This window comes from Trachemys scripta, chromosome 4, assembly GCF_013100865.1.
Source record: "Trachemys scripta elegans isolate TJP31775 chromosome 4, CAS_Tse_1.0, whole genome shotgun sequence".
In the NCBI taxonomy this organism is placed as follows: Eukaryota; Metazoa; Chordata; order Testudines; family Emydidae; genus Trachemys; species Trachemys scripta.
This window is the reverse complement of record NC_048301.1, coordinates 16,349,826-16,364,428: the sequence shown is the minus strand read 5'-3', so window position 1 is coordinate 16,364,428 and position 14,603 is coordinate 16,349,826. Positions and strand designations below refer to the sequence as shown.

The window sequence follows — 14,603 nt, the reverse complement described above, 5'->3', positions numbered from 1 at the left end:
GTTTCAGGTGAAGACAATCAGTTTTCCATGGTCTTACAATTAGCATTAGAACAAAAGAGATTTTTCATTTTTTTTTGTTTTGTTTTTAAAGAAGGCAACAATACCTGCAAAATTGCAAGCCCTGGTCTGAATCCAGGGACTTTCTCCTTCATCTGAGCAACTTGAGTCTTCAGGCTCTCTCTTATTTGCCTGGGGTAAGAGGGGGAAAAAAAAAAAACAGAAATTAACCAAGAAATTGGGCTTTTGAAAATCCCACCCTATACTTCTACGTTCTCTCACCCTCACAGCAGTTGCATGGCACTCAAAAGACACAGGAAAAATAAAAGGTTTAAAGCATGTAATTGAAATTGCAGACAGTCACCAGGGCAATGTTGACTCCCTAACCCAAAATGTACGATCACACCTGTCTGCAGCCCACTCCATTCAGTACCTTACCAACCTGTTTCATGGGAGAGAATGATCAGAATAGTCTAAAGCAAGTCAAAATATAAGGAGGTTTCTAAGGCCCAGACCCTCAAAGGTATTCAGATAACTAACTTAGACAGAAATCAATGGGAATTAGGTGAGTATCTGGCCTAAGTGTACAGCTACTGGTAATAAGGATGAGTACCCCAGTTACTCATGACTGCCAAGCTACCAAGACCAACAACAAACTTCATGGCCTAGGAATTTAGTCCTTCATCCAGATGCTGGGGAAAAAATTTAAGGTTTCAGTTTGCAGCTGATTCACGTGGTATACTCAGGGTTTTGCTAGGCCTGCCTAGTAACTACTTCTCGCCAAGTATACGTTTATGATCAATCCACAGTTTTCCCATGAGGGAGGTCTGTGCGGGCGCCAAACATCTGATGGGTTAAACACACAGAACTCCATTCTAGATGTGTCTACGGCCACGGATATGATACTGGACAGAAGAATGCTGCTGCAGTTCCCAAACTAGCACCAGCACTTCCCTAGCTGACAGGGCTGTTGCGAGAGTCAGTTGGTTTATGTCTGTGAAGTGCTCAGATACCATGGTGATGGGTGTTACAGGAAAAACACTAACTAAAATAATCAGGGACCAGGTCACCATTAAGAGGAACCCTGCTAAGTCTCAGACACATGATCATGTAGGGCCAGAGCCTGAGCCACTGCTCCAGCTCCAATGCCCCACTTCCATGACAGAAATGGACAGGAGCTCATTCAATATGGCAGCATGGGATTCCTGCTGCAGAAGGGAATTCCAGGGTGATGTAAAGCCAGCACTATGCCACCAGCTTAGCCCCAACCAAAGGGGTGCCAGAGGCAAGAAGAGTCATGACCAGAGTGTACTGCACTCCTGCAACTTGGGCTGGTTGGAATCACCCTTAAGTTCTAACTTGCACCAGAGGGGAACAAATCAGCCTGATGTTGCCTCTGAGATCAAGCAGAGAGTGGAAAAGTTGCAGGAGCTCAGGTGCACCCAAGGGTCTGGCTGAATTTAAGAACATAAGAATGGCCATACTGGGTCAGACCAAAGCTCCATCTAGCCCAGTATCCTGTCTACCAACAGTGGCCAATGCCAGGTGCCCCAGAGGGAATGAACAGAACAGGTAATTATCCAGTGATCCATCCCGTTGCCCATTCCCAGCTTCTGGCAAACAGAGGGTAGGGGCACCATCCCAGCTAATAGCCATTGATGAACTTATCCTCTATGAACTTATCTAGTTCTTTTTTGATCCCTGTTATAGTCTTGGCCTTCACGACATCCTCTGGCAAGGAGTTCCACAGGTTGACTGGGTGTTGTGTGAAAAAATAATTCCTTTTGTTTGTTTGCTGCCTATTAAATTCATTTGGTGACCCCTAGTTCTTGTATTATTAGGAGTAAATAACACTTCCTTATTTACTTTCTTCACACCAGTCATGATTTTATAGACCTCTATCATATCCCACGAGTCCTGTCTTTTCCAAGAAGAAAAGTCCCAGTCTTATTAATCTCTCCTCATATGGAAGCTGTTCCATACCCCTAATCATTTTTGTTACCCTTTTCTTAAACTTTTCCAATTCCAATATATCCTTGAGATGGGGCGACCACATCTGCACGTAGTATTCAAGATGTGGGCATACCATGGATTTATATAGAGGCAATATGATATTATCTGCCTTATTATCTATCCCTTTCTTAATGATTCCCATTCTGTTCACTTTTTTGACTGCCGCTGTACATTTCTGGCTGAACTCTTCAAAGTCTCTCAACAGGAGACTTTAGTATGAGAGTTTTTTCATTCCACTTTTAAAATAATTGTTCTAGGACCTGGCTTTCATGCAGGTCTCAACACAGCCTCCATTACCAATTGTGATGCTTACAAAACACCCAACAACGATTAGGTACCGGTCTGCTGTGCCAGTTTTTCAGGCTGATCAGTATCATCTTATTTCCTTGTGCTTCATCTGTTTGAGCCCCCGTTGCCTATATGTACACTGAGACTGTAGGCTCTTTGGGGCAGGCAATGTCTCTTGTTTATGCCAGGACAGTGCCTAGCACAACTGGGCCCTGGTCTCTAGGTGCTATGATAGTAACGAAAATGCTGCTGGCACAATTACACTTGAAATTGCACTTATTTAGATGCCTGTTCCCCTGATTGTGGGTGCCCTGAGATCCAGGTGCCATGAGTTGTGTCCACAGAATGAAAAGCTGATTTTAGAAAGGCTGAGGTTTAGAGTCACTCAGATCCTCCAGTGATGGGTGGCAATATAAAATCCTAAGAAAATCAAAATGAACATTCATCCCCACTCTGGGGATGTTATACATGAGAATGTTTGCAGGTACGGATTATGAACCTTTAAAGATGCTATAACAACTATAAGGCTAAGATTATACAAGCAACCAGCCACTCTAATCTAATAAGGCAGTGTGTCCCAGTGGATCGTGTACTAGACTGGGACATTCAGGAGACCTGGGTTCTATTCCTGGCTTAAGCACTGGCCTGGTTGGTGACCTTGGGCAAGTCACTTCACCACTCCGTGCCTCAGTTTCCCCATCTGGATAAAAAGCCAGACCCCCTTTGAGTGCTTTGAGATCTACTGATTAAAAAAATGTTATCTAAGAGCTATGCTTTCTTATAATCCCATTTTAGCTTTATAAAGCAGCTAAATATTGCATAATCAGCTTACTACTGATAAATATGAAAGTATTTTAAAGATACACGCTTGTTAAAGGAAACACCCCTGAAATTACTTTTCTTGGAAACAAAATGTGTGTATGATACCGATGAACCCCGAAATGCTCTGAAAGTCATGAAGCTAACACAGGATGTGGTAAATTACTGATCTGGCAAACAGCTCGGGTCCTGATCCTGCAAAAATGCAAGAGCTTAATTTTGCACATCCAAGTAGTCATTCAAATTGGATTACTCATACATACAGTTAAGCATGTGCCTAAGCATGTGACGAACCAGGATCTAAACTGTAAAATATACTGTACTTTAGAAGTCTTCAGTGCAGATCTGTCAACTTTGTAAAGTTAGGACCCAATCCAACACTCAATGAAAACTTAGTGAATATTGTGATATTCATTCATTCAATACAGAATCAGGAGCCATGACTTATCTCAACTCATACTGTATTCATTAAAAATAATAAAGATTAGCTCCATTTTCCTCTATAGCAAGAAAGTAACATGAGAAAACTCAATTGAGTGCCAGTTCCTACTGCTCTCTAAGCACACACACACACACACACACAAAGTAATTTGTTAGGCGGCCATCTAGTGTTTGCTAAAAAGCAACTGCATTGTTTTGGTTGCAAGCAAAAGTAAAAACCACACATACTGAAGTTTATTTAAGAAAGAAAACGATAAGGATCAGCTGTAAGAAATTTGGAAATACAAATAAATACATTTTAAAAAAATATTTGGAAAAAACAGCTCTTGTCGACTGAGGGCTCTATTTTGAAATATATTATTATTTATGTGGAATTATTTTGCTTTTAAAAACAAAAACCAAGACACTCTGCAGTTCACTTTGAACTAGAGATATTTTGCAGTAGCCTTACTACTTTGGCATTAAGAGCCATATACTATGTCCACTTCACAAGCTCACTCCCATATCGCATGTGTCAAGGGCACACACAAGTCAAGGACAGGATATAGCCCTAAGTATATATGCTCAAAGTATTCCGCTCCAAAGTGACTGCCAGAAAAACCGAAGGGAATGGGTGAGAGTGCTTTTAAAAATCTTTTGAAGAGGAGGAAAATAATTCACTAAAATTAGGAGATGCTTATACAAACCTCACATCACCACGATACTGTAAGAGTAGCTAGGCTAGGTAGTGAGGGAGCAGAGGTTACAGGATCATCGAGATTTTGATAACTCAGTGCTGTATGTTTGTATCTTTCAAGTCAGATAACACAGTTAAGAACCTTTCCTGGTGTTTGTGTGAAAATTGGCACATGTATGACAGCAAGACAGCTAAGGCCCGTCCAGAGAGAGTAGAGGTGCTGTTTCTTTCCCCAATCCTCCAGAAGTTGCCTACCCACTCTAATTGAGAGTTTTTGCTCACTAACTGGGGATCTGATTGGATTCCCCAATTACTGTTGATTATCAGGTTTCAGAAGTGGTTGGGAGGGCTTCTTTATCATTCTGTCTGACCAGGAAATTGCAACTCTCTCTTTTGGAGGCACATCTCGTAATGGTAATTCACATCATTGCCACCTTGAGATCTGACTGCTGCAAAGTGCTCTATGCTTGGGGTTAGCTCTTAAATGAATTTGAGCACTGAAACAGCTGCAGAATGGAGAAGCCTGCTTATTAAACAGGGCATCCACCAGCAAGCACATTGCACTGGTGCTTTGTGATCTGGTACTGGCTGCCTGTGGGTTTCCAGGAGGAATTTTAGATGTTGATTTTTACCTGTAAAACCCTAAATGGCCTGTGTCCTGCCTAGCTAAGAGGCCATTACACCATGCCACACTGCATCAGGCGCGATCAGTGGAAGCACTCAGGCTAGTAGTTCTCAGACAGAGGGAGAGCACTAACCCAGGGGACAGAACCTGGGACTAGAACAGAGGTCAGCAACCTCTGGCACCCAGCCCGTCAGGGTAAAGCCGCTGGCGGGCCAGGCCGGTTTGTTTATCTGGAGAGTCCGCAGGCACGGAGCCCTGCAGCCCACGTCCCTCAGCCCATGCCACTTCCCGCAGCTCCCATTGGCCAGGAACGGCGAACCATGCCCATGCCGCTTCCTGCAGCTCCCATTGTCCGGGAACAGTGAACCGCAGCCAGTGGGAGTTGCGGGGCTCCGTGCATGCGGACGCTCCAGATAAACAAACCGGCCCGGCCCACCAACGGCTTTACCCCAATTCACTATGTGATCTTGGGCATGTCACTAAAGATACGTCTACACTACCCGCCAGATCGGTGGGGAGCGATCAATCCAGCGGGGATTGATTTATTGCGTCTAGTCTAGACGCGATAAATCGACCCCCGAGCCCTCTCCCATCGACTCCTGTACTCCAGCGCTGCGAGAGGCACAGGCAGAGTCAACAGGGGAGCGGCAGCAGTTGAATCACCGTGGTGAAGACACCACGTAAGTCGACTTCAGCTATGTCATTCACGTAGCTGAAGTTGCGTAACTTAGATTGATCTCCCCCAGTGTAGACCAGGGCTTAGTTACTCTTCAGGAGGGGCTGTTCACTTCTAAAAGGCCTGATTGCTGTTCAGTTCGGAGCATAGCTTTCAGCCCGGTCTATGTTTAAAAAGGTTTGCCAGCATAGCTATGTTGGTTAGGAGTGTGATTTTTTGCCGGCACATCCATGCTGGCAAAAATCCTAAGGTAGATTCAAATATACCAGCAAAGAAGTTAATTTGCCTGTATCGCTTATTTTGCTCAGGGAACTAGTATATACCACCAAAAGGACTTTTCTGCCAGTAAAGCTGCATATACATTAGGAGGGTTTGCCAGCATAACAAGCCTTCGAATGCAGACATGGCCTTGAATGTCTTCAGAAGTTATAACTGAGACTGGCTCAAATTATCATAGTTGTGCTGTGCATGGGAACAGTGCCTGCAAGGTTTTCTGCTGGACTATGGAACCATGATTGATTTAATCTGTCCCACCACAGGAAGCATGAAAAATTTTAACTCTACGGACCAAATGGCACCTTGGAGGGGAAGTTCATGTACTGGGTTGAAAAGGCTGAGAAATCAAACTAATTTCAAGATGATTTCTACACCACAGGGGAGGGGTCAGGAACCACATTCCTTCAGCTAGGGCTTTCTGCTGTGGAAACAAGACTACAAGTATCAAAAACCTGAGGAAAACAGGGAGGTAGACGGCAAGATGCAAAAGCCGAAAATAAGAAACCCAACCTCCTGAAATGTTTGGGGCCTTCCATACTATAAAAATGACAGTACTAACACAGCTTAGATGCCATCGGTTTACCTTGTCATATCCCTACAAAGACAAGACTAAAGCATGGTGTTTTAAAAGAACAAAACAAACGAAAACAAAGTTATACCCAGGGTGAAATCCTGGCCCCACTGAACTAAATGGGAGTTTTGCAATCTGGCCAGTATTTCACTCGCAGCGTACACATGTCTGCACAGGTGGAACTAAACAGTTACAACACAGTTTGTTCCAAAGCTGTGTTAACACCACCACCCTTTAGCACAGTCAGTTTTGTAGTGCGCAGCTTGAATCACACTAGCCAGAGTAGTCTTCAAAAATGGTTGCTGAGCACATCACGGCAAAACTGTATTGTTTAACTACTGCATGGTTGTAACAGTGTTAGGTGTGGACTCAAACTGTATTTGTGTTACAGATGTATTAGACAGTAATCTAGGCCTGATTTACACCTGGCCTTTTCTGAAGATTCCCCCATTGTTGTTCGGAATACAAGCATAGAACAACCACTTGTGATTTTACCACCGTGTCACTTAGACCTACTCCGAACAGGACTAAACATGATGCAGTGATAAAAATGCTGTCTGGCGGTATAGGTAGCACATGTAGGAGATTTTCAAAATAAGCTCAGTGTAGATAAAGCTTGAGTTTTGAAGTGATTTCAAACTCAAATGATGAGCCCTAGTCCGGAGTGATCCCAAGAGAAAATGATTAAGGAAATTAGTTCTGAGCATTTGTTTTGAATTACATTCAGAGCACCTTCATTCCAGGGAAGTATTTCAATACACCTACTAAAAACGTTGTTAGTTACTATTCCCAGATGTTTTTAAAACATTATCCCTGCCCTTCTCGTTAGCCATCAATAATTTATTGTTTAAAGTAGGGCCATTTTACAGCCCATCTGTCCCTCCTCCACATCCTGCAGTAAAACCTAGCACTGAATTTGAAATGGGGCAGTCATACCTAACTAAGGGTTGGTCCACACTAATCCCCCACTTCGAACTAAGATACGCAACTTCAGCTACGTGAATAACGTAGCTGAAGTTGAAGTATCTTAGTTCGAACTTACCGCGGGTCCACACGCGTCAGGCAGGCTCCCCCGTCGACTCCGCGTACTCCTCTCGCGGAGCGGGAGTACCGGCGTCGACGGTGAGCACTTCCAGGATCGATCCCAGAAGATCGATTGCTTACCGCCGGACCCGGAGGTAAGTATAGACGTACCCTAAGAACAGCCATACTGGGTCAGACAAATGGTCCATCTAGCCTAGTATCGTGTCTTCCAACAGTGGCCCATGCCAGATGCTTCAGAGGGAATGAACTAGACACAGAAATTTCAGACAAATGTCTCCACCGTTAGTGCAAAACAATACTTCACACACAACCCTGGGCATTAAAGCCTATTTTATTGGGAGAGGGCCAGAAATAGTCAGGTAATCTTTCAGGGGGATTTTTAACTTAAATAACTGTTCCCTCCTCTACCCCCCCCCCCCACTGCCTGAATTTTTCCACTTACTATGGTTTTACAAACAACACCTAAAATTACTGAACCTAACAGATAGATTAATTAATTTCCTTTGTGCTTTTGCCAGCACGTTGAGAACAGTTAGATTCACTACCGCCCCATAAAATTGGTTTCCCCTGGTGGTTGTATGGGGTCTTTCACACAGCAACCAAGCAGATAAAGACATTTCAAAAGAAGAAAATTTTATTCTAAAACCAAAATAATTGGAAGGGAGATTGCAGGGCAGGTGTAATACCTGAAACTACTTTGATTTTTTCAAAAACTGAGTTGAGTGTCCTTTTGACTTTCAGCTCACCTTTTTCACATTCACTGTACTTAGGAACTTCCATTAAAAACAGAATTGTGTAGCTGTCATCTGATTCTCCTAGTCTGTAAATATTTGAATGACCTCCAAACGGACTCTTTCCCTGATAAAAGGGTAAAGCCACGACATTACAAAAACTAAGTGATTATTGCTCACACATCACTATACACAATCCTGACTTTGCAAGCTGTGGTAGAAGTTCCCTATACATAAACAATCATTGCCTCTTGTAAAAAATCCTGGAAAAACACCCACCCACACACCTTCTTCTATTGACAGACCTTTACTAGACCTGAGATTACATGTTTTTGATTGCCGCAAGACACTTCTATTCCTGAACTTTGTCCCATCTCAAGAGTGATCAGAATCCTTTGATATAGCATTTCTCTATAGGATCCAGAGGAGAAAGAGAACGTTAAAAGATACAGAGTCACTTCCCTCAATCTCCTTCATTTGAAAAATTCTAGCTAAAATCTGGTCCCTTCCATCCCGGAATGTATTCTACTGGTTTTGCTACATTTGACCAAACTCCTGACAGGAGCAGGGGAATTGGGAGGGAGGAGAGATGTTTGCATGTACAACTGCAATTATTTTCCATACTGCTCCTGGAAAATCAATTAGGCTGGAAGCCCATTTATAAAGTGTGGCAGGGTAATTTGCGCTTTTCATTCTTTTCCCAGGCTGGTTAAGAGGACCAGTTGCCCCATATACATGTAGCTTTAAACCTAGACAAAATAAAAGAAAGAAAGGCACTTCATTTTTTAAATGAACAGTAAGAGTGGCTGACAGTGTTGTTGTAGCCATACTGGTCCCAGGCGGGTGAGGTAATATCTTCTGAAGTTTGTCCAATAAAATACATTATCTTACCCTCCTTATCTCTCTACTAAGAGTGATTAACCACTGGAACAAATTACTAAGGGAAGTAGTATATTCTCCATCTCTGATGCCTTCTAATCAAGACTGGATGCCTTTCTGGAAAATACAGTCTAGCCAAACACAAGTCATGCTGTAGACAAGCACAAAATACTGGGCAACACAAAATAAATGGGTAACTAGATGAAATTCCACGGCCTATGATATACAGGTCAAATCAGATCTAATGGTTCCTTCAGGCCTTACAATCTGTGAAACACTGCTGATAGCTCAGTTAGGACAAGTGACTTGGTCATTTGCTGCAAACAGTCAGGACTTTTCACATCTCTCCTCTGAACTGTCAGCACTCACCTCTTACTGTGGAGTGGAGCTGTGCTACAGGGGGTAACTGTATTTTCTTAGATAGCTACTCTTGTGCATCAAAATAGAACAAAAGGCAATGATATAAAGCAGCCTCTTTTGATCGCAAAATACAAAGAAGAATTCAATAGCAGCCATGTGCTTAGTGAGATCAATACCTCACAATGGAAGCTCTCAATTTTGTCTTACTGTACTAACAGCCTACAGGAGCACACAGTTTAAGCTATGACAAAAAGGGCTGATGGTCTTTTTTTGGCATAGGTTGGAAGGGTAGGTCCTGTGGTAAGGCACTGGGCAGGAATTCAGGAGAGCTACATTAATTTCCCAGCTCTGCTACAGATGTCCAGTATAACCTTTGGCAAGTCATTTAGACTTACTATGATTTCATTTACCATCTGTAAAATGGGAATAATTCTTTCTACCACTCTTGTCTGCCTTTTTTATTTAGATTATAAGCTCTTCAGGGAAGAAACTGCCTCTTACTAAGTATTGGGACAGCACCTGGCACAGTGGGGTCCCAATCTCAGTTTAGTTGCTACTGTAATACAAATAACATGTAGTAATCAAAGTTTTTCTAGCAGATTTATCAACTTAAGGTACATGACAAGTGCAAAACATATTGCTAATAAAATTAGCAGGTTTGATCTTTCAGATGAATATTATGATCATTTTAGTAAGGCACACAGGGCAAAAAAGTACCCACTGTATCAAACTAGACACCAGCAGAATTATTTTAAGTACTCCACTCTTTTCAGAGACATATAAATCAGTTTATATCTGCAACAACTATGGCCCATGAGGATCTGCTACAATTCAGGACACGTTTCTGTGCCAAAGGTAAGAGAAGTCTGCAGCAGTAACAACATGCAAACTTCTCCAGTTTTACCAGTAGATTCTGCAGGCATTAAGTGTAAAATTCTCAGAACGCTGACTTTCAGAGTGCCATTACCATGATGCAGCATGGCGTAATGGACTGCACAAGAGACTAAGAAACTGGAACTCCAGAGTTCCAATTCTGCCACTAACTCACTTGGATATGTTTCAGAGTAGCAGCCATGCTCGTCTGTATCCGCAAAAAGAACAGGAGTACTTGTGGCACCTTAGAGACTAACAAATTTATTAGAGCATAAGCTTTCGTGGGCTACTGCCCACTTCATCGGATGCATGTAGTGGAAAATACAGTAGGAAGATATATATATATATACACACACAGAGTGATATATATATATATACACAGAGAGAACATGAAACAATGGGTGTTACCATACACACTCTAAGGAGACTGATCAGTTAAGGTGAGCTATTATCAGGAGGAGAGAAAAAGAACTGTTGGTAGTGGTAATGAAAATGGCCCATTTCCAGCAATTGACAAGGAGATGTGAGGAATGGGGGGGGGGGGGAATAAGCATGGGGAAATAGTTTTACTTTGTGTAATGGTCCATCCATTCCCCGTCTTTATTCAAGCCTAATTTAATTGGACACCACTAGTATTTCTGGAGAATGTTAAACAGAAGATACTAAAGTTAGACATCTTTAAATCAGAAGACCCAAATAACTTGCATGCAAGAGTTTTTATTAATGTTGCTTTTTTTGTTCAATAAGTCTTGGAGCACTGGAGAAATTCCAGAAGACCGGAAGAAAGCTAATGTACCAATTTTTAAAAAGGGAAACGGGATGACCTGGGTAATTATAGGCCTGTCAGCTTGACATCGATCCTGGGCAAGATAACGGAGCAGCTGATATGGTACTCGATTAATAACAAATTAAAAGATTGTTAATGCAATTAATGCATATCAGCATGGGTTTATGGAAAATAGATCCTGTCAAACTAACTTGATATGTTTTTTGATGAAATTACAAGTTTGGTTGATAACATTAATAGTGTTGATTAATGTCCTTAAACTTCTGTAATGTCCTTAAACTTCTTTGACTGCAAAACATTTTGATTAAAAAATCAGAACTATATAAAATTAACATGACATACATTAAATGGATTAAAAACTGGCTAACTGATAGGTCTCAAAAATGTAACTGTAAATGGGGAATCATTATCGAGCAAGTCTGTTTCCAGTGGGGTCCCACAGTGTGTGGTTCCTGGCCCTATCCTATTCAACATTTTTATCAATGATCTGGAAGAAAACATGAAATCATCACGGATAAAGTTTGCAGATGACAAAAAAATTGGGGAAGTGGTAAATAATGAAGAGACTGATCAATGATTCAGAGCTATCTAGATTGCTTAGTAAACTGGACACAAACAAAGTGTTCTAATACAGGTAAATCCATACATCTAGGAACAAAGAATGTAGGCCAGACCTACAGGATGGGGGATTCTATCCTGGGAAGCAATGACTCTGAAAAAGACATGGTGGCCATGGTGGATAATCAACTGAACGTGAGCTTCCAGTGTGATGCTGTGGCCAAAAGAGCTAATGTGATCCTGGGATCCATAAACAGGGGAATCTCAAGTAGGAGTAGGTAAAAAAATATGCTCCAGGAATTATTTTGGGGAAGTTCTATGGACTGTGCTATACGAGAGATCAGTCCCTTCTGGCCTTACTATTTATGAATCTATGGATCCTACTAGACAACACCAGGTTGGACCCATCAAGATTATTATATGAATTGCAATAGCACTTCTAGACCCCATTGTGCTAGGCACTGTACACACGTAACACATACAGTGGGCATATGGTCCCCACCCTAGAACACATGCAATCTAAATACATTATGAAAGACAACAGACGGATGGAACCAACATTTGGGGGGGAGAAGAGCACAAGGTAACAGTGACTGTCACAGTGTTAGGAGAAACATAAGCAGTGGTTGCAGCACAGCAGCCGCCAAGCCAAGAGAGACAGGCAGTGGGGGCGTGACTGGCAGGGGAATTTACCAGAAACCATCCTGTCTATGCAGGGACCCATCCTGGCACTGAAAGGCTCAAGACTGGCCAACATTAAAAAAAAAAAATCCCATGTAATAGTGTTTGCTCTTGTACATCACACTTCATGGGACGATAACAAAGCATACCCCACCCCCACCCACATCTAACCCTGCCAAAAAAACAACCCCAAACACGCGGAAGCGAGTCAGAGCCGGGGTCAACCGAGTTAGCTGGCAGGGCTGGGGCACGGGGCTGGAAGTAACAGTGGCGCGGGTCCCGCTCGAGCCCGGGTTCTGGGACCCGGCGAAATAGCAGCTCCCCGGCGGGGTCCGTTTTCCCAGGGCCAGTCCAGCGGCTGGGCCAGGCTGGGTTTCGTCCCGCCCTGCCAGTCTCCCGTCCCCCACAGCGTGCACGGCTGTGCGCGGAGGGTACCCAGCAGGCACCCGCCGGCAGCACGCACCGCACCGCACCCCCGGGGAGCCGGGCGGAGAGGTAGCAATGCCCTGCTGGCCTGGCCGGGCTGCAGCGGGCAAACCCAGGCGTGCCCCAGGGGCGCTGCCAGGCTGCAGCAGGGACTCGCGGCCGCCGGCCGGCCTGGCCCGCGCGCCGCAGGGCTCGCCCCGTGCGCCCCAGCCCCGGCCGGGGTACGTACGCGGAGGCGGCTTTGCCGCAGATGACCTGTGCAGAAGCCATGGTGACTGCTCGCGCGCCCGCCGCTCCTGCGCTCCCAGAGGCTCCGATGGTGTGTGCGCGAGCGAGCGAACCCGGCCGCCTGCCCGCACCCACGTGGCCCGAGCTTCGGCGCCAGCCGGGAACCCCCGCCCCTACGCCGGCATGGGGGGCGGGATCCTCCGGCTGCGCTGGGCTCGCTCATAGGCCTCCCGAGGCCAAGCGCCCTCCCCCGCTGCTGCTGGCTGGCGTGGCCGGCGGCCGCCTCCAGGGTCCGCTACACGGGCCTCCCCACGGGGAGCAAACGGGAGCCCGCAGCTCTCTCGGGGTCTCTGTGCCCCACCGCTGTGTGTCTGCCCTGCGCGGGGTGTGAGGTGTCAGTGGCCGCCCTGACACTTGCCCCCTGAAATACTTAATTAACTTTAGGAAAAACATTTACATCTGCAGATTCACATCCAAATAATTGTAATGTATATTTGTAGGGTTTTTTGGCAGACTCAATAACACAAATAATGCGGCCTCCCAGAGCAGGGTGGGAAGGGTTGTGCCTGAGACAGTCTGACCATCCATGTCAGACACAGCCCTTCTGGTAGCGAAGAGGTCACTGCGCGGCCGGACCCCAGATTGGAGCCAGGAGCCAACGCCTGCTGCCATGCAGCTAGAACCAGGGGCCGGAGGCTGAAGCCGTGCAGCTGGAGGCCAGGGCCGCGTGGCCAGAGCCGGCTGGGTCAGTACCTACTGCCCCGTGGTCGGCGCCTGGGGCTGCACGGCCAGGTTCCTGAAATCCCACTGCTGGATAGGGTTACCATACGTCCGGATTTTCCCGCACATGTCCGGCTTTTTGGTCCTCAAATCCCCGTCCGGGGGGAATTGCCAAAAAGCCGAACATGTCCGCGAAAATACTCCCCGATTTGTTTTGTCGGCATCCCTGCCCCAGTCCTCTGCTTACCTTAGAGCGGCTCTGGCAGGCTGCGAGCTGCAGGTGGATTCCCCCGCGGCGGTGGTGGCGGCTGCTGCTGCTCCCCCCAGACACCTCAGCTTTGTGTAGCTGAAGAGCCGAGCTGCCCGAGAGCTACCGGCTTCACTGTTTGCCGGGCAGACCTCCAGACCCTGCGACCCCGGCCAGGCACTTCCCCTCCCGGGCTCCGGCTGCGCTGGGGAAGCTCCCAGCCGGGGGCGCAGGGTCTGGAGGTCTGGGGGCTGCCCGGCAAACCGTGAAGCCGGTAGCGCTCAGGCAGCTGTTTCGCATGGCTGGAAGGGAGGAGGGGAAATGCGGGGCGCTCAGGGGAGGGGGTGGAGTTGGGGCAAGGAAGGGGCGGAGTTGGGGCAGGGGCGGGGCCAGGACCCCATGGAGTGTCCTCTTTTTTTAATGTTTAAATATGGTAACCCTACTGCTGGAGCTACTGCCCAATCCCCCTTCCCCCCAAGGTGGGTCAAGAATTCCCCTTGCTCTTGCAGCGTTGTGCCCCACCTCTCTCCAGAGACAGTGCAGGGCAGCGTATCCAGGAGCAACAAGGAAGGAGGGTGAGGGGCCAATGCTTCCCTCTCCCATCACCACCCACGGTGCCCAGGAGGCGGTCGTGGCTGCACAAAAAGCCCCTCGTGGCTGCATCTGGCCATGGTGGCCGCATCTGAG

General features: G+C 45.8%; 1 protein-coding gene across 1 annotated transcript in view; it reads right to left on the bottom strand.

Moving 5' to 3' along the window:
* MTHFD1 (methylenetetrahydrofolate dehydrogenase, cyclohydrolase and formyltetrahydrofolate synthetase 1) overlaps nucleotides 1–13,107 on the bottom strand; it is a 70,224-nt gene extending 57,117 nt beyond the window's left edge. The window contains exons 1-2 of the mRNA XM_034768052.1: nucleotides 12,951–13,107; nucleotides 105–189 (exon numbers count right to left, since the gene is read on the bottom strand). Of these exons, the coding sequence (XP_034623943.1) occupies nucleotides 105–189; nucleotides 12,951–12,991 (126 nt within the window). The 5' untranslated portion in view covers nucleotides 12,992–13,107. The remainder of the gene's footprint in view (nucleotides 1–104; nucleotides 190–12,950) is intronic.
* Nucleotides 13,108–14,603: the final 1,496 nt, after the last annotated feature.